Consider the following 20074-nt stretch of genomic DNA (forward strand, 5'->3'; position numbering starts at 1 on the left):
GGCCCTTTTTAGGTGCTAATAGAAAGAAGGGTTTTCTTGTTTTTTGACTTGCTAAATGACTAATGGCTTATGTGACAATTTTGTAACGGTTTAAAAGTGCCTTCACATGTAAATATGTATTTTATAATAAACACTTTAAAAAAATGTTTCAGCTTGTGTTGCTCAGTTTCCTGTGATAGTTTTTTAAATGGTGCCCTCTGTATTTTTAGTACTGTCTGATTCTTTTCTGCCCTCTTCAAGTTTGGATTTTTTTGCTTTGAATTCATTTTCTTTCATTTTGAATATTCATGTGATCTGTCCTGCACTTCTGCATTGTCTGTACCTCAGTCAGAGTATTTGGGAAGCAGAGGTGAGTAATAAATTCCCTGAAGTAATCAAAAACAGTGAGAATGCAAAAATCCTGCGGTGACGAGCGACCTGCCAACATGTGGGAGCAATGGCTCCAGCACAGTAAATATTAACCTCATTGTGAACTCATCATTCCTCAGCTTGCAGTGCTGCAGCCGAGTTGGGCAGAGTACTCATTAGGATTACCCCAATGCCAACTGTTTGGATGGATTTTTAAAAATCAATCTGGGATGTGTTCACATCTGTGCCAGTGGGCTTGAGGCTGTTTTTGTGTCTATAAATGTGCATAAAGCTGGCCTGCTGCCAGCGCTCTGGGTTTGTGCTCAGATCTTTATCAGGTTTTGTTGTGCACCTGTACTAGGAAGAAAGGAAAAAAATTTAAGAGGAGTGATTTGGCTGTACGGAAGTTCATTTTAATGACTCTGCAAGACAGATTTTGTGGCAAGGTTTCATTTTAAAAGACTGTTAAACACAGTTTCCATCAGAAATGATGATGAGGGGCATGGCTGTGAAAAGGTGGTTGGCTTTTCTCATCGGAAAGTTTGGCTTTTTCAGATGAGGCTGCCAGTGAGGTGAAAGCATTGCAGCTGGGCAGTGTAAGGTGAGAAATAGCTGCTTTACGCATGTCTTGAAACCCACAATCTATTAGGAATGTTATTCCTCTGCCACAGAGACTTTTCACTCATGCTCCATCTGCAGATCACCTCCTTTACTGCCTGAAGGGAGTTCAGCACTTCCACGTGCTCCACAGTTAACGGAAGGGTAAGTAAGGCTGCCGGGTACAACAAATCTAGCAATTTGTGTGTGTGTGTTTGTAACCCGCTATGTTAATATTAGGCTACCACATTCTAAGTTGAGTACTACGATATGGCCTCCAGAAAAACTGTGGTCAGAGTGCAGGTAAGCACTGTTGGGAACAGAAACTTCTTAAAATTTGGCTTCCTGTTAGTTGTTAAAAACAAAAGATTATTTCCTATCTTGTGACTCATGGTTGGGGTTTTGAATGCTATTGGTGGGGTGGTTCCCCCCCCACACACACACTTCTCCCTTCTTACTGACAATCAAGGAAAGTTGGGCTTGGCCCTGGAGCTGATGTATTTTTTTCTCTCTTCAGAACTGTATCACAAAGAGCTGCTTTGAAGGACCGGCAGTAGTTCCTGAAGTTACAAGACCTCGGCTGAAAGATGCTGGTGCTGTCCCTCATGTCTGAGTCTATCTCAAGGCCAAAGAAACTCAGTTTGTTGTAATATCCGCAGTTGCTAAGTGTGTGTCTCATCACCCAAGTAGCAGCCCTGAAAAAAGGGTATCTGGTGATGTTGCTTTGACTAATCATGCAGGTACCAAGCCCATGAAACTTCAGCTTCCTTGAGTGCTAAGAGTTTCAGAAGACTGGTGAGTCACGGAGATGGATTAGGTTGGTCCTTTCCAGCCTTTCTGTAGCCAGGGCTTCCAGCTGCCACTTCAGCCTTGCTGGGTCAAAGTGCTTGGCAGATCTGAGGGGCATGGGGGTCTCCCCTCTGCCTCACCTGAGGGTTAACACAGCTCAGGAACAGGGGACCTTTGGTTTAAGTGAGGCCAGGCCTCCCTGCACAAGAGTGCTCCCAAAGTCATGACTCCCAGTTACAGAAAATCAACTTTGAAAGAATTTGGTCCAAGTTAAGAGCTCCAGTGGGCATGGAGGGCTTAGCTGTGACCTCTTCTGTTCCTGGCAGTACCAAAGCTGCCACTCTGGCAGGCAGGCTCCAGTGCTTGTAGTGCTGCTTAATCAAATCCAGTAAAACCAGCAAAGGCTATTGGAAACACATTAAGAGGGGGAAAAAATAAAAGAACCTCTGCAAAAACAATTCCTCTTCCTTACTCTTTTTTTTTTTTTTTTCCCTGCAAGGGCTTCCTTATGGAGTCATTTTAGGATTTTTTTGTCATCTTAAAACTGCCCTATATCAACATGCTGCCCATGCTACAAGAAGGAGGCTTGCTGTGTGGTTGGTTGGTGTAGCTGGAGGGAGTGAGGAGAGGTACCTCTACGAGCACCGTGGAGACAGGCTCTATGAAAACATCTTCCTCTCTCGTGCTTGGTTTCTATGCCCTGCCTGTCACAGGAGCAGTCCCTCTACTAGCAAGGATGGGCCTGGCAAGCCCTGAACCCTGGTACTGTGCTGCGTCTGAGTCCGGCGCTGTAACATCGACAGTTTCTCTCTTGATTCAGAGTGTCCTGCCATCTCCCTATTTTTTAGGCCGCTGGTGATGAGATCCTTCTTGGATTTCTTTGAGCATGCCAGAATTACTGGTGCTGTAGATATGATGCATGACTTTAAACCCCTTTCCATCCCCAGCAACCTCTCCGGGGAACATGCATCGATTGAGATACTCGGAATAGCACATTTCTTGACCCACTTAAAGGTAACGGAATGGGGAGCTGAAGCCTTTTTCTTTAAAAGGCTGAGCACTGGTGAAGTGTGGATGTCACCTCAGTGTGGGAGAGGGGCACTGGAAATGGTGTGAGGCTATTTGATGTGTTTGCTTTCCTTGAGGGATCCAGTCTGTTCTTGTCCGCTGAGCTTTCTTCCAGGAAGAGGAATGTTTGTTCCTGAGTAGCTGGAACAACTGGCTCCTAAGCTGGTTGCTGCCTTTTTGGAAGCAAAGCCCTAAGGGAATATGAAAACCCTCAACTAGAAGAAGGGCTTTGGGCCTCAACAAGGCAGTGAGCATTAAGTACGCCTCTGTGACAACTGATGAGAAATGGAAAAACGTATGTATATATTGGTTTGTGACTGCTGCCACTGACATTTTCTACTACAAGAAAGCTACAACTTTGCTCCCTGTGAAGAACTGAAGAAAAGTCGAGAAAGGCTTTTTAAGCTGACCTTTTTCCCCTACCTTTTGTGGCTGTGACGTGTGCTGGGAATTTGTGACAAGATCACAGCAGCTGTAGGAAGTGCATGTAGCTGCTGAAGGAAAACTCTCCTCAGTCTTTCTCCTTTCTCCCTAAGAAGCCCGTGCAGCATCGCAATAAGCATGAATTCTTCAGGAGAGCATTTTAATGATGTCCTCTTGAAAGGAACAGACACTGCCCCTGTGTGTGCCCTGCAACCATCCCTTTGTGCCCGATACTGCAGAATTACAGAACTGGGATGGGACACAGAGATGTCTCATACACAAGGGCCCGGCCTTCCCTGGGCTGGCTCTGCTGGTGTCACTGACCAGCAGGGCAGAGGGTTGCCCAGGAGTAGAGCGGGGGCATCACGGTGTCGGGGCCCCTGGGAGCAGCAAGCAGGTCAGTGGCCTCCATCCAGCTGCTCAGAAAGCTGTGGTGAAACAAATACCTGTTAAATCAGAGACAGTGTGATGTGAGACTTATTCATGTCTGGCACATCCCTGAGAAGGCTGGTAGGGATGGGCTTAAGCAGCTCGTGGCTTGAGCTACTCACTGTGGTGCCACTATTTGGGAGCCCAAGTCTTAGGGCGCTTCTGAGGACTCCATAGAACATTAAAGGCCTCTTGTGGCAGAGTTGTTTTTTTGTGGATGTTGGGACACTTGCTGTGGAGACAGTAACAGAAAAAAAAATGGGATGTGCTTGTGTCTGTGTGTGCTTGTGTCTTGGTTTCACACTACTGCTGTCGTGACAGATACTGGGGCTGGAGACCATTCATTTTCGCTGCAGTTGTTGTTTTGGGGAATAGTGGATTGAGAAAGACAGTTTGGGTGTCTCCAGGAGTCTTGTTTGTAGGCTCAATGAGTTGGGGACAGTGGTGCTATGACACCATGAGTTTTGAGTGTACCTTGATGGAGGTAGTTTGCTGTAACTGAGCTGGGTTTGGGAGGGTGGGAGAGGTTTGCCGTGATCTATGGCAATGCCAGTTTCCAGTTATTGTCCAAATTCTTCATGGTACCTTGTTGCTCTGGTGGGTACTCTTTATCTCGCCCCAATGGCTCTATCTTCCCCTATTTTATGGGCCAAAGCTTTCATGTAAAAAATGATTGATTTCAGAGAGCAGGTTCCAAAGATAGATGCTAGCTGTAACCTTACTGTGGGTACCTGCCTGCTTCTCCTTTGCCTGCAGCAACACTGGGCTCAGTTAAACGCTCAAGGTGCCCAGGGCTGGGCACAGGGCACGCTGGAGCAAGGGGCTTGCCAGATCCCTGGTTTCAGAGGGTGACGGGTCTCCGTGAGCATGTCTGAGGACAGCTTCTGTGAAGGGGGTGACGATTTGAGGTTTGGTGTGGTGCCTCCTCAGGGTGTTGTCAGGAGGGCGGTGGTGCCCAAGACCTGTGTCTCTTGGGGCCTTAGGGTCCTAGGGGCCTTTCCACATTTTTTTCTGCTGCTGCCCTCCATGTCCACTTGGGTGCTGGTCCGGTGCCTTTTCCCAAGGCTGCATCCAGGCTGCAGTAGGGAAGAAGCAGCCGGGCAGCTCCCAGGCTCACTTTGAAGAGGCTTGAGGGTGGTCGGGGGCAGAGGGCATTGGTGGTGTCACCATGAGGCTGTTTTGGGATGGGGGGGCCTGCGGTGGCCCTGAGGCCACTCCAGGCCTGTGTGGGGGTCAGCGGTGGCACCATGAGGCTGTTGGGGACAGGGTGGGGTCTGTGGCGGCCCCGGGGCTGTGCGGTGAATTGGCGGAGTCACCGCGCGGCTGTTTGCGGACAGGGGGTCTGCGCGCGCCGCGGGGGCGGGGCAGCGCCGGGCGCGCTGCGTCATGACGGCGCCGGGGCCCCGCGGGGGGCGGCGGCGGCTGCGCGTGCGCGCGGCGGCGGCGGGATGGGCAGCCCGGCCGGGGCGGCGGGCGGCTGGGGCGGGTCGCCCGCCAAGCGCGCGCGCTGCGGGGCGTTGGCCGAGGAGCCGTGCGACGACCCGCGCCTCTGGGACACCGAGCGCCTCTGCGAGCACCTGGCGCGCAGCGGCGCGGCCGAGCCCGGCCTGCTGCGCCGCCTCCGAGGTAGGCGCGCGGCGGCGGCGGCGGGCGGGCGGGCGGGAGCCGCGGCGCGGCGCTCACCCCGCCCTTGTCCCCGCAGAGAGCCGCGTCACCGGCACCATGCTGCTGGAGCTGCCCGCCCGCGCGCTCGACACCGCCCGCGTCTGGTAAGAACCGCCGCCGCGGGGCCTGCCCGGCCCGCGCGGGGCCGGGGCGGGCGGGGGCGGCGCGAGGGGCGCGCCCGGCGCGGGACCTCGTGAACTGATAAAAGTAAAACATGTATACACACAGACACACAAAACATATGTATATAAAATATGTATATATAAAATATTATATATTTTATGTATTTATATATTTTATATTTAATATATATATATTTATATTATTTTATATAATATATATTCTATATATAGTGTGTGTATATATAGCATGTGTGCATATATATACAAGAGGTTCTGAAAATCTGAATGAAAATACCACAGGCAGCAAAATAACTTTTAAGCATGAATAGGGATGCTGTGGCCCAGGCTGGGGGTTTGCCGAGGCCTCTCGGCTCGGGCGCAGCCTGATTCCCGCCGTGCTGGAGCAAAGCGGATCTTGCTGTGGGCTCGGCTCGCGTGGCTCCCCGGAGCAGCTGCAGGGCCTTGCAGCGTGTCCTGGGACTTTAACCTTTGCTTGGGCTGCCGCAGCGCGGGGAGCGCGGAGCGTGCGGGCCACGGCGAGGGACCGCGTTCAACAGGTCTGTTACTGGGGCGCAGGGCTTGGTGCGCGCGGGAGCTCTCAAAGCACTGCTGCAGCAGTGGCAAAAACAAAACAGAAACTTATTTTGATGTAGCAGGAAGCAACGCAGATTTAATTGTTGTCTGCCAAGAACATAGGAAACTAGAAAGCTGATTTTAAAAGCTTTAGAGAATTGTTCTCACCAATATAAATGGTTGAATACCTTGCATTTTTTCAGGCAATAATCATACTTTCTTGCTCTTCAGAAGCAGAAGAGAAGCTAACTGTATCCCATGCTTCTAGATGTCTGAAATCTCCTTCTCGGCCCTACTAGGGCCTGACTTGCTCAGCTCTCCTGGGACGTAAGCCAACAGCCACCACACACCTCCAGGCACTTTTTGATCTCTGGATGCCTTTCCTTTGCTCCCTTGCTAACCTTGTTTTATGCTTTCTTCCAAATTTCTCTCAATGCCCCTCTGCTCTATACAATTTACTTGCTAATATTGTGGTTAGGAGATTTCAGGTGGGTTGAATTGTGGTTGCTTGGCAGACTTGCCCACATGCAGGGTTGGGAGAAGTTAAGATGTTGGCAGATGTCAGTATTTCCTTTAAAAGGGCATTTAGCCACCACTTAACCACACGGGCAGATGGAAGTAAGGTAGGAACACGAGGAAGGTGGATAAAGTGTTTATTTTGGTGCCATAAGGAATTTATGTAATGGGAATAACGGAAGGGTGTGGGTGTGTTTTAATGGGTTACCAGATTTGGATTCCTTAGCAGCCAGACGAGCATCCAGTGGCCCCCGCTGGACCGTGGGGCTTGTTTTGACGCTTGTCAGAAGCTTGGAAGGCCACGTACTGTTAGCTGTGAATGCATCCAGCTGTGCCAGTGCTGCAAAAGGAGTGATCCTTGCTAAGGCCAGATGCCTGTGAGAGCTCTCAGTCGGATGCAGGGCGGATGGAGCTGAGTGTGCGGGACACGCTTGTGGATTTTCTTTTACGAGGCACTTCCTGACCCTGCAGCAGCTACCTCTGCGTGTGGCCTGGCGCCTGCCGATGCTCAGCCGGACCCGGAGCTCAGCACAGTGGCGATGCCGGACAGTGTCCGACCCCGGTCCCCCGGACAGGCCGCTCCTCATCGCGGCTCCGTGCTGGTGAGGACCCGTTTGCTCTCGCCGTCCCTGCTGGGCTCTGCTCCTGGCTCCTCTGCCACTGTGGAGCAGCCGGCCTTGTTGCCCCTCGTGCTCCTGCCTCCTCCTGCTTAACTGGTGAGAAATTGCTGCAGCTTTTTGCTTTTCAGAGTGAACTCTGGCTTGACTTTGCAGGAAAAATAGCAGTTAGCAGTGTTTTTTTTTTTTTTTTTTTTCCCCAGTCCGTGCCTTCCTAGAGTGCTAATAAACAAAACTGCCTTCCCTTCCCACATGTCCCCTCCCAAAACAGATGTTTGCTCTTCTTCCTTGTCCGTGACATTTGAGTGACTATGGCCAAAGCAGGAAAATGCTGAGGGAGAAGGTGTCATTTTTGCCCTTTAAAAGTTAATGTTTGTTCTACTGGCCCAGCTGTTCAGGGAACTACATGTGCTGGGAAAATGAAGTAATGAGTTCAGATCTGTGCATCACCTTTCGGTGGGGGCATTCCGGTGACTCATGGGGTTTTCTCACTGTTCTCGTGTCTGAGGAAGGAGTAGGTGCTCATATCTTGTGCCGAGGATGCCCGTCTCGGCACGGCAGCGCTGACGCCGCGCGGTGTCATCCGGAGCCAGCTCTCCCAAGGGAGCTCAGGCTTCCTCGAGGCGGGAGTTGCTGAGACGTTGGCACGAACGCAAGGGGCTTCCCGGCGTCTCTGGTTGGGCCTTTCCTGCTGCTGGGTGACGAGTGTCGCCTCCAGTGCCCGTACCCGATCCAGCCCAGCCCAGGGAGTCTCCAGCACAGAGCACGGGTGTATCGTGCTGTCCCAAAAAATGTTGGCGCTGCTTTTTAAGTTATGCTAGAGGTGGTTTTCTGGAGCAAAAGTGTGCTCACCTGTGTGCTTTACGGACAACATTTGCATATATAGGTAGTCGTATAATATTATTGTAAGTAACTTAGAGCGAACGGAGAGGTGCTTCATTGTCATCCAGAAATGTCTTTGGATGTTGATTCTCCCTTTGCTAATGGCTTTACTTGGTTGAAAATGAAGTGATTGTGTCGTCCTGCCTCCTGCCCGAGGCCTCACTTGGTGCAATTGCTTTGTCACCACGGGCCTCTGGCTTGATGGGGCCTGAGCGTAGCTGTTTCCTAGCATTTGGCAAAAATAATTGATTAATAAGTAGGATCAAAGTGGTGCTTGGGCAGCTAGGAAGCCCTTAACGTTTTGCAGTGGAGCACCTATCAAGGGGGTAGCTTGAGCCTGCGACAAAATGCTGTTTTGAAAGGGCCTGTGCCAGTGGTTTCCCATCCTTGTGGAAGTGCAATAGAAACGTGATTTTGGGAACTTCTCTTCAGGCTGCATCCTGGCAGTGTCCCCGCAGAGCTGTGTGGGATCCCGAGGGCTCTGTCCTCGAGTGCTTGCTGGCCTCCTGCCTGCGAAGCCCAGCTCCGATGCTCGGGTTTTGGGTGGGTGCAAGGGGTGCTTGTTCCCTCCGGGCCCTCGGCCGTGGCCCGCAGCACAGGCCCAGCCGCTGCCGCGCGCTTCTTGGCTCCCGTCCTGCAGAGCGGCTGTTCCTCCGGCGTTTCCCACCTTGCGGTGGGAAAGAGCAGGAGGTGCCCACATGCAGTCTATGAGTCTATGTGGCCTTTTTCCAGTTCACTTTCTCCTCCAGCTGGAATTCTGTGGCGTTGCGAGGTGAAGCTAGATGCTCGCGGACGGAGCGCAGCTGCTGGCGTGGCTCTGGGCACTGCTGGGCATTGCCTCGCTGCCTGCCGGGGAGTGCTAAACAAGTCCCAGCCTGCGTTGTGTCGCGTCGAGTTTGGATGTTCAGTATTTTAGAGTCTGCTGTAAGCCATCTCTCTGCTGTCCTCCAGACAGGGTTTTACACGTTAGATTTGTATTTTGAGGTTATTGGTATTTTTCAGTTTTAATTGTTTGAATAAGTAGAAGGCAGGCGGGTGGCTGGCACAGAGGGCCCTGGGCGCGGCTGCCCAGGGAGCTCCGCACATGCTGAGGCGGCGCCTCTCCTGTGGGGCAGCCCATATAGTCCCTCCCGTTGGGCAGATGAGGCTCAGGAAGCCCTTGCCCTTCCTGTGCGTGCGGAGATAGGTATTGAGAAACTCCTGGGTTTTGCAGAAGGATTCCTCAGTTTCTCCCAGCACCAGAGCTTGTTCTCCAAGCCTAGCGCAGAGCTGAAGGGAGGGCTCGTGCAGGGGAGTCCTCCTCTGTCTCTGCTTTCAGCAGCTTTTGGTTACTTGGTAGATACGGAGCCCTTTCAGGAGCTACCTGGTAAGTAGGGTAGTAACCTACTCTTGGGGTTTGTAGCCTAGTGCAGGTGGAGCCGCTTGGGGTGCAGAGTACACAACATTGCTGTGTGTGAGCAGCCCCTGCGACGCTCCTGGCCTTGGAGCCTCGCAGGGGCAGCTGGGGACCCGGAGCCACCGTGAGCAGCAACCCAGGAGCTCTCGAGTTGGGGATGCTCACTTTGAAAAGACAAAAGCTCAGCAGCTCACATCTGATATGGATGTAATCTTGCGGGCTGTAAGTTATTAAACTCTTTAGCCAAATAGTTAATGTGTTAACAAATTGTGCTCACTCATGGTGTAGTGTTTGCTCTTGTACTGTGCAAGTGAAACCATTTTGCTTCAGGACGAAGCTTGAAGATGGTAACAGAAGTGAGTGCAATGGACTGTCTCATCTCCCCTCGCACGCTGGTCCCGCTGGAGCTCTTGCACTACTGGGGCTTCAGCCTCTTGAAAGCTCCGAGCACATCGCTGAGGAAGACCCTAACGTCACAAGCGATGGCGAGGTGCCGTGTGAGCCGTGAGAGTCGGCTCTCCGCAGAGTCGGGACATCTTTCCTCCTGCAGTGCTTCAGCCTGTGGAGCTGAAGTTCTGTTATATAAAACTCAGATTGTTTTAGTGAAATGAAGGTTTTATATTTTTTTAAATGCAGAATTGATTAACTTTGGAATAAATGTTTAAAAATGTTGCTTGTTTGGGGTTGTCACCTGTCAGTTTGAGGAGTTTCTCAACCTGAACATGGCAGTTATTGGGACACTGTCTGTAATCTTTCAGATATGTTTAAAGGACTTATTCCACATGTGACCCTTCCTAAAAGGATTTGACTTTAATGATTAAAGTGTGCATTTTTCTACTAGCCTCCCAGCTGAGAGACTGAAGGTGCTGGCGTGCCTGACCCAGCTGCAGCAGCAGCACGCGGACATCATGAAGGTAACGGTTATGTGTTAATTTACTTGAGGGAAAGGCTAGACACTGGGTGTATCCTTAGCATTCTGCACTTCTGTTAGTACCCTCTCAGTTAAAGGACTTTGAATAGAGAGACTGCCAAAAGAATCTCATTTTCTTCAGTATTTTGCCAAGTTATGTTTATCCTGAAATGATTTTATCTTTTGTTTTTATGCAGTGATTAAATATGTTTATGTTTATCTTCTTTAATGAGTCGCTGTAGTTACTAAGATTTTTTTTTTTTTCAAAATGTGTGCTTGGAGGTAGGTGGTCTAGCAGTACTTCACTTTCCAGCTGTGGTTATCTTGGGTTTTATCTTTTATTTTACAAAAGAAAAAAAAAAGAAAAAAAAAAGAAAAAAGAAAAGGCTGGCATCATAATTTCTACTCTGCAAATTTTGCCTTGATTTTCTTAAAAAATGCAAGCGCTGAGAAACTCAGCAATTATTAGGTATCTCAGACGTGTTGTGATAGCCTGCTTGCTCTAATGGAAATGGTAGATGTTGCCATTAAAGTATCAGAATTAAACAGACACAGATGTATCTTTGGAGGTCTGTACAGATTCCTCCTCCTCTGAAATGCCAAGCTGTATCTTTTTAGATGCCACACTCTAGTGGTTCTCAAAGACAAGGCATTATCTAGGGCAGACTGGATGCGGCCAGTCTGTAGGAGAAGAGAAAAAAGCCCCTTTCTCCAAATAACCGCCCCTCACAGACATGCTTTATCTTGGCGCTGCTTCTCTGAAAAGTCACCTTTCACACGCTGGTTTGGTCGTTGTTTGACTCTCCTGTAGGTTTTTAACGATCCGATCCACGGGCACATTGAAATCCACCCTCTTCTCGTGCGCATCATTGACACTCCGCAGTTCCAGCGCCTCCGATACATCAAGCAGCTGGGTGGCACCTACTTTGTGTTTCCAGGAGCCTCTCACAACCGCTTTGAGCACTCCTTGGGGTAAGGGGGTGTCCTGCCACGTGCATGTCTCTTGCATTTTCATTTTCGTGAGATGGATTCTCCTGTGTGAAGACAGCTCTGCGGTGTGTTCTGTCCTGTGAATGTTCCTCTCTGTCCTGTGTAACTGAGTGTTGGCTGTTCTTAGAGCTCTTTGATAGAGCAAAACCATGAAGTCTGCAGGTTGGATCACTGTTAGATTTCTTCTCCCACCTTCTTCTCTTTTTGCGAGGAATGATGTTAATCAGAGGCTGTGAATGCTCTATGCTCTTCCTGCTCTAAACTGAGATGCCAAGTTTGCCATAAATTACTTCTTGGACAGTTGTTTTAACCTGCGTACATATATTACCCTGTAGACATGAAACAGATTTTGGCTGTAATGTTTACATTTGTGCTTATGTTTGTCTTATGCAATACACTAGAGTTCATAGTCCGACTATTTGTCATCTAAGCTAAACAGAAACAGATTGTGGATATTGGGATTTCCAAAGGTTTTCTTTAAAAAGGCATCGTCACTTAAATCGTTCATGATCAGCAGAGGAGCTGAGTAAGCCACAGTTTATACCTTTTTTTAAAAGGTGTGTTCCTGTGTGCAGAGAAATTCTCCTAGTCAATTTTAGAATAGGAGTGGAATTTACATCCTCATACAGGTCAGGGTGTGAATTAGTTGTGTGCCACCTGTTAAACCAGGGCTGTGACTTCAATTGGCAAAAAAGAATTGGTGAATTACTCACTCTCTCCTCAGCCTGTGATACAATTGCCTGAACTCGTTGTTTTTCGCTGCAACAGGGTAGGCCACCTAGCAGGGTGTCTGGTTCGTGCACTGAAGGAAAGACAGCCAGAACTGGATATAACCCAACGAGACATCCTCTGTGTTCAAATTGCTGGCCTTTGCCACGATTTGGGTAAGCCATGCTTGTTCTCTTGCTGTCCTTTGAAAAGATGGCCCTGAGTTCAGAATGTAAGATGTGTTTCTGGCTGCTCAATGCATGGCCATGCTCTGCCACAGGATTTGCCTACTTCTGCTTAGTCTGGAGCTGCTCTCTATATAGGCAAGTGCACTCGGTAAATCTGCGGGCCACTTAGCTGCTCTTTCATGTCCTTCCTTTGTGGTGCTTTGACTTCTTCTCTCTGGCTAAAATGTCATCATCTTTCTACAGTACCTTCAGCCCTCTTAAAACCTCCGGTAACATCTATGAGAAGTCAGTGGCCGCTTCAGCACTTTCCATGATGATTTTGTAAAACTGACTGTCTCTTTCTGAGCTGGCATTGTGTAATCAATGTACCTCATGCTAGCAGAGCGTTTGCTCGTGGCGTAGGTAATGGAACTCTGTATTCCGAGTGAGGTACTGGTTAGGATGTTGCATGAGTGAAGTGTGCTGGCTGGAGCTGGATCTTGCTAGCTGGTAGCGTAAGCCAGGTGCTTAACTTGCTCCAAGTAGCTTTCCTGATGAGCATGTCTTGGATTAAACCTATATAATCTTTATTTTTAAGGCCATGGCCCGTTTTCACATATGTTTGATGGAAGATTTATTCCACTCGTTCGCCCAGATTTGAAGTGGAAGGTAGGCATTTCGCTTTTCAGATATAAAGAGAATTCTTATTTTTATTTATTTATATTTTTAAGGGGAGAATAATTCATACTGTGAGCACATCATGATCATCTAGTCTTTTCTTACTGCCTCATTTTGATGTAATTAAACAAAGTTGTTTCCTAATCCTGTGGAGATTTCCCTGTTGTTGAATGGGAATGTTCATTTCCAAGTTATTTGGGGGATTCCAACGTGCTCCTTAGTGTTGGCAGATGTAGCCTTTCTGGGAAGCAGAAGTGGGGTGCAGTTAAGCAGGACATACATTTGTCACCAGTATCTCCTTCTTGAACGTGAAAATGCTCTTTGAACTCCCTGCATCATGTATTGAGACCTTCTATTTGGGTCAGCGTGTCCTGTTTCTGCAAACATCTCACTGAGCGACATAGAAAAGAAACAAAAAGCCTCAGGTTTAACAGTGCCACTGGCACAGTTTTGAAAGGGCAGAATTCATTAGGCAAAATGCATTGACCTTTTTAAACCAGCACCACAGTTTAATACATTAGTAGCTTTGCTCAGAATATGTTTTACAGATGCAAAATATCATTCTGTAACTTTTTTGGTTTCAATTTGGAGATTTCAATTTAAAGTCCAGATACCTAATGCAGTGACTAGAATGCAAACATTTGGACTATCAAGGGTTGTTTGCTTTGAACAGAATCCCTTCCAGACCTCTGCGAGCAAGTTAATTCTAAACAAAATCAGCTGAGTAAACTTATTAATCTACCACATGGCAAAGTTGGTTGTCTTTTAAATATATTTTTAATAAACAAAAGTTAAAAATTTTTACAGCTCTATGGTGAAAATTTCTGGCTTTGGAGACTGTGGACAGGGTGTTAGTTCTATTGGGGTAGATGCAAAATGAACAATCAGGCAAGTGCTACACTTTGATGTGTCCGGGCACGTGTGCTATGGCAGGCAGTGCCACTCGGTGCTTTTGGGGAGGAAGTTTTTGACTCTTTAGCAAAGAGTTGATGAAGAAGGAACTTTGTAAAACAGCATTAGCGTGTTTTTAACAGCATGAAAGTGCCTCTGTTGAGATGTTTGAACACCTCATCACTTCCAACAAACTAGAAAAAGTAATGGAATATTACGGTCTTGTCCTGGAAGAAGATATGAACTTTATCAAGGAACAAATAGGAGGGCCTATAGATGAAAACACTCGTGAGAAATCGGTGAGTCAGTGTACTACTTTTGTGGATATTCCTATAAATGCCTTAGATTTTACTGAAGAGGATTTTTCTTTCTTTCTTTTATTGGTGGGATACCCTCAAGAGGTGTAGTGCTTTTTCTTAGTGAAGCTACTCTAAGTTATGCACTCGCATCGTCCTCTGAATCTCTTGCCTCACAATCTTAAGATTAGTCTTTAAAAAAATGCTATTTGTAGTAAGCTTATGTTACTGTAACTAGATTGGTGAAACTGAATTCTTAATAGGTATCTTAGATGACCAGATAAGGGGAAATCAAACCTGTTTACTGAAGGGCTGAAGGTGGTGCTGATGGTAGATCTTGCGAAGACAAGCTGGGCACAGTTTAGAGTAACGAGCTGAGAATTAATTAAGAGACTGAGATGAGGCTGGGAGCAGTGCAGAGCATCGGCCAAGCTCCCGGGCAGGAGCGGGGCCCGGGGCAGGAGCAGGGCCCCACCAGCTTTGGAGGTGGTAACAAAACATCTGGCTTTATTGCAGTAGGAAACACAGAGGGAGGATAAGAGCTGAAGAGATGTGTTGACTCGAGGTGGTGGAGAAGAGATCCTAATTAATTCTCTATGAAACAATTCAAAGTCCTCTCTCTTCTCACTTTCTAGCTGTTGTCATCTCTTCAAGAACACCCATTCAGTTCCTACCAAGTTAAAGGCCTCCTCAATGGGAGGCCTCTGTCATGATAATCTGGTCCTAATCAGAGTTTGCTGTTGTTCTGAAGATTAGCACAGTGGCACCAGCGTGTCAGTCCTTGCTTTCTGCTGCGGTAGTGTTGTGCTCCTGTGTGCTTTGCGAGCCTGATAGAACAGAGGGAGGTTAGCACAACACTAAGGCAGTTTGAGGTCTTGTGGAAGAGGATGTTTATTTACAAAGTCCCTGTGTTGATGTCCCTGTCCTATGCTCCTTCGCTCCCGTTCACTCACACTTGCTGCTTCAGCGCTGGACACGTGTGCCCAGGTAGTCTGGGTGTGTTGGACCCAGGGGGCTGTTGAGTCCTGGTTATGTCCCTGGGGCTGCTCCTGCCTGGAGACAACGAACCAGACTCTGCACACCTCAGGTAGCCTAAGGTGCTCCTTCACCTCCAAACTGTGCTGCTGCCCCAGGCGATGGGCCAACTGGTTTCCCTTTATCCTGGGATAAAAGGAATGGTCCGCATGGTGCGTGGAGACTCTGGTGCCCTCCTCCCGGTGCTGGCCACCACATCTTCCCTCCCCTCGTTTGTGCCGTGGTTTCACCGGCGCACAGGCTGCTCTGCTGCCGGGTCTGCGCCGGGATGTCACCAGGCCACAGGCGCCTGCCCACGGCGTAAAGGACTGGCTCTTCGTTTCCAAAGCTGGGAGATTTGTTGCTGTTCTGGGAACACCGAGCAGGAGCAGAGAGCTGTGTGAGCAGTGCAGGAGGCTCCTCAGAACAGAGACCCGGTGCCGGATTCCCAAGCTGCTTCACGGCAGCGTTGCGTGATGGAGGCGAGTTTACGTGTGCGGGAGGTTAATGGCTGTTGTGCAAGTTGTATTTTACAACAGTTTGGAAACTAATTTTCTGTGTGACTCATGGCTGATTTGGTCTTTGCTCGAGGGGTAGAAGTTTAAGCAGCTGGCTGTGCAGTTTCTGTTTCAAATAGTTTTAAAATAATTATTTTTATAGATTCTAGAAAGTTGTCTTATTAAACTTTAGTTCTGAATTTCTTGCACCCAGATAGCTTCAAAAGTGCTGCTCTTTTCGTTTTCTTTGGTAATTCGGTGTTGGTTGTCTATCATTGGCAAAATCAAAATGTATTCCTGCTATCTTTTTTAAAAAAAGTTTTGATATTGTTTGTGGGTTTTAATTCATTATTGTTTCTGATTTTTCTTGACTCTCTTGCTATTAGTGGCCCTATATTGGTCGACCAAAGGAGAAAAGTTTCCTTTATGAGATAGTAGCGAACAAAAAAAATGGCATTGATGTTGACAAGTGGGATTATTTTGCAAGGTACAAACTTTATGGATTCTGTTTTTTATTAAATTCCTACTGTAGCACTGCTACTGTGTTTATCAGAAATATGATCTCATCGTTAAATACTCTGTGGAATGTTTTTAGGGATTGCCATCACCTAGGAATCCAGAACAATTTTGATTATAAACGGTTACTGAAATTCACGCGGGTCTGTGACGTGAACAGCCAGAAGCTCATCTGCACCCGGGACAAGGTGAGCGGCACGTGGGCCAGGGAGGCTCGGCGCCGCCTCGGAAGAGGAGGAAGCTGCTGCCGCCCTGCTAAATTCCGAATAATGCCTGTCCTGGTGCATGCTGCAAATGGAAGAAGTCAGTTCATTTGCTTCCTTGACAACTGAAATGTGAAAGGTAATTATTATTTTTTTTTCCTAGGAAGTTGGAAACTTGTACGATATGTTCCACACACGGAATTGCCTGCACCGGCGTGCGTACCAGCATAAGGTTGGCAACATCGTTGAAATAATGCAAGTATTATGCTTTCTTCTTATTGCATGGACTTTATTTGAAATTATTGATCCTGTGTATGCAGTTTGAATAATCACATAATCCATAAGCTGTAATATGCAATAAAAGCCACTGGGCTGTTCAGCTGGAGCTTTGTTGTGGCAACATTCAGCAGGGGAGTATTGTGGAGGCTGTAAATAATACAAGGGGCTGATAACATCATTCCACGTGAAAACCAAGTAGAGATAAGTTGCTAAAATCCTGAGGAAACACTTTGCCAGGATGTACTTATGCTGGTGTGATTGCTGACAATGGAAGTTTAAATTGCAGATAGAGATTGTCAGCTCAGTTCGATAGAGCAAGATTACTAGTAGACTAAAGCAAGGAGCGAGTCGCCCAGCCAGGATCTGCATGTCTATGTCTATGCAGTGCCACATGAGCAGCTGGTTAGGACCTGCTCAGTTGGCTGCCTGCATTTGCACCTCTCTTGTGGCTTCCCTGCAGCATTGCTGCAGAAAGGCCAGCACCCCACAGGGTGTTTTGCATCGTGAACTTGGCTGCTGAGTAATAATCTGTTAAGCTTAGAAAAAAAGGAATACAGGAGATGGCACAGTACAGGAATTGTTCATGGCACAGACTTTCATCCTGTAGTCTTTGAGTCATGGTTTAGTGATTTCTTCAAAACAGTCAGGTGTACTCAGGCTGAAAATCTTAAGGGGTGGTTCAGACCTAGGTGTGAAGAGAGAATCATCAAAGAAATGCTGATGTTGACTTACTGCGATTGTAGCAGCCTGTGCGGATCTCTGTGGATCTGCTTTCAGTAAGTGGAAAGATTCTCTACTGAAATGTGCAATGACACGTGGAGATGGGAGGTCCTGCAGGGTGCTTGGGTTCTGCTGTGTGCTTCAACAAGAGTTTTATTTATTGTCTTGTTTCTGTAATGTACTGCATCGTTTCTGACTCTTAAACAATAAGATCCTTCAAAACGAAGCTTTCCTCAAAACTTTCTGTCTTAACTTAATTTTAAGTCTTAACTTAACTGTCAATCCAGGATTACAGAGGCCTTACAAAAAGCAGACCCGTTTTTTAAAATTGAAGGCTCTAAAGGAAGACCCTACCGAATTTCTACAGCCATGGAGGACATGGAAGCCTACACCAAGCTAACGGGTACGGTGCTCAGGAATCCTTTGTCCTCCAGTGAAGGAACAGGAGGACCTGTTGGAGTGGGGAGTGTTTTTGTGGTTCACGCAGCAGGGCGGGCGCAGGGCAGAGGCGGCTGGCGCGGGATACGCTGGGCTCCAAGCACAGGCTCAGCGCACACCTGTGCTGCCTGTGGGACACAGGAACGGCCGCCTGACAGCGGTGATTCCTCGAGGAGAGCCAGAAATACCTCGGTGCCCCTGAAACCGCATCAAAGCGAGCTGTCTGGGGGTGGGGGGAACCACAGCGCCCGCGTCGCTGTCATGCGGGAGCGGAGCCGGCCGCTCTGATTGCAGCACCCGAAGCCAGGGCTGGTCTTGAGGTTCAGCAAAAGGTTTTGTTTGTTTGCAAAACGTCACCCTTGTCCCTGAATCTGCTCGTGCTGGGGATGTTCTGCCAAACAGACTGGCTAAATGGCAACACCAAGCAAACTCCGGAGAAATAATGTAACTTTTAAGCATGAGAACTGAGTTTTTCAGCCCAAAACTGTTATAAATCAGCCAAGAGCATTGTCTAAGTGGCATTTTAGTTGTCAGACTAGCGTGTTGGGTCATTTTCTGACAGTACAGTTTTCTGATAGTTTCTGAACCATGTGCTTTTCTTGTTTATTTAATCATTGGCCATTGCTGTGTGTTCTTGTCTGGTTGCTGTGATACTGGAGTTGGTCACATTTAACAAAAATCAACACCCCTTTGGCAGATCACATCTACTTGGAGATCCTGCACTCCAGCTGTCCAGAGCTGGCTGAGGCACGAGAAATTTTGCGTAAAATCGAGCGACGTGAATTATACAAGTTTTTAGGAGACACTCATCCAGAAAAGGAGAAGGAAATTGCAAAGGTAATCTCAATTACTGGAAGATCAGAATTCCTTTTCTTTAAAAACAGTCTCTAAGTAGCTTTTGGGGGGTTGGGTTTTTTTTTATTGTTTTCTTTCTTTTCCTTAATTGCCATTTCAAAAACAGTGTTAAAAGCTCTTTTGCGATCTTAACATAGCCAAACCACTGAATATGTTTAAAAAAAAAAATGGGAAGAGTCTTTTATACAGGCAAGCAGAAGAATGATGAGAGGTGGGCACTCACAAATAGTTTGTGGCAGAAATATTTTCAGAAACATCCTGTTCTCTTGAAGGGGGAAAAAAAAAGTACAATATTGTATAAAATGCTGTTACAGCACAGTGTTTGGGAAGACTGTTGCTTTTGTCATGTTTATTGTATGGCAGAACAAGGAAAATTTGATGATATTTTTGCTTTGAATCGGAATTTGTGCACTTTCGTGACTGAGAACAAACCTCAATCTGAGTATTAATTTCTCAGTTTATTGGTGATATGATCTATCCTTGACATAAGCTTGCATATTTTTCCAGTGTTTTCCTTTCAAAATATTCCTCAAAATTTGGTTTAACTGCTGATATGTCTATTGTGTTACTTCAAGATTCTGTACTAGAGCTGATATTGCTTTTAATGGTTCAGCTTTTCTAGTAATGTGCTACAAAAGTGCCTTTAGTAGTCATTTGACAACCTCAAAATTTCAGCGCTGAGGTGGCTTTTTTCCATGCTGAATTTCTTTTTTTTTCTTTTTTTTCTTTTTTTTCCCTTTTTTAGAACAAGGCTAGAGAAGGACTATTAAATATTTTTATTTTTCTCCTCATCTTGTTTGGAGGGAGGGCTGGCTTGGGTTCTTCATCTTGGCTGCAGGAATGTTAAGAGATGGCACAACTTCTTTTGTAATGGGGAGCAGGGGAGAGAAAGTATCGAGGAAGAAAGAATAAATGTTCAGGCAAATGCCAGCACAGCCGGCATGAAAAGACTGAACATTGGATTGCAAAGCTTCTCTCCTTCTGGGGAGGAATTTAGGACAGATGCCCAAATGTGGGGAGTTTACAGTCCTGCTCTTTTCCAAGTTTCACCTTTAAACGGCTCCTTGCTGAGTTGCGAGGAAGCGAGTCCTTAGGCTGAGCGCCGTGTGCGCTTGGCCACGCGCGTAACCTGAGTCGCTGTCTCCTTCCAGGAGGAATACAGTGGCCTGTCAGCAGAAATCGCCGATTCCAGACCTGAGAAGAATCCTCCGCTGGTGCAGCCAAAGGCTGAGGACTTCATAGTGGATGTGAGCATCTCCCAGGGCTAGCTGAGAGTAAAAACCCTTCAGTCACAGAAGCCTTTCTATGCTGCAGGGAACGTCTCTAATGTTTCCAGTTCTACGTGTGTGCTGTGTGTGTGTGGGTGGTTTCTTTTTTCCCTCATTTGTTGTTTGTTTGCTTTTAACGTTGCCTCCTCGCTTGGGCAGCCAGAGCAGCGTGTTCCAGTGCTGGAAGTGGAGGCGGCGCAGGGGGAGCCTCCCCTCTTC

The 20074-nt window shown here is 47.5% G+C and overlaps 1 protein-coding gene across 1 annotated transcript; it reads left to right on the top strand.

Moving 5' to 3' along the window:
• The first annotated feature begins 1215 nt into the window (after nucleotides 1–1215).
• Nucleotides 1216–19855, top strand: LOC148592694 (deoxynucleoside triphosphate triphosphohydrolase SAMHD1-like). Its single transcript, XM_088534100.1, has 14 exons — nucleotides 1216–1248; nucleotides 5154–5280; nucleotides 5357–5423; nucleotides 10267–10339; nucleotides 11147–11307; nucleotides 12094–12209; nucleotides 12799–12869; nucleotides 13913–14068; nucleotides 15963–16063; nucleotides 16172–16280; nucleotides 16463–16527; nucleotides 17582–17697; nucleotides 18430–18569; nucleotides 19739–19855. The coding sequence occupies exons 1-14, from the start codon at nucleotides 1216–1218 to the stop codon at nucleotides 19853–19855; spliced, it is 1452 nt and encodes a 483-aa protein (XP_088390226.1).
• The last annotated feature ends 219 nt before the right edge of the window (nucleotides 19856–20074 follow it).

Source organism: Tinamus guttatus, unplaced genomic scaffold (genome assembly GCF_059628265.1).
Source record: "Tinamus guttatus ecotype Peru unplaced genomic scaffold, ASM5962826v1 Tinamus_guttatus_pri_ptg000538l, whole genome shotgun sequence".
NCBI classification, from domain to species: domain Eukaryota; kingdom Metazoa; phylum Chordata; class Aves; order Tinamiformes; family Tinamidae; genus Tinamus; species Tinamus guttatus.

Coding starts and splice junctions, on each gene's coding strand:
- LOC148592694 (XM_088534100.1), top strand. CDS start 1,216: ATGGCCTCCAGAAAAACTGTGGTCAGAGTGCAG. Junction 1,249..5,153: donor AAACTGTGGTCAGAGTGCAG/GTAAGCACTGTT, acceptor TCGCCCGCCAAG/CGCGCGCGCTGCGGGGCGTT. Junction 16,528..17,581: donor GGCGTGCGTACCAGCATAAG/GTTGGCAACATC, acceptor CTGTCAATCCAG/GATTACAGAGGCCTTACAAA.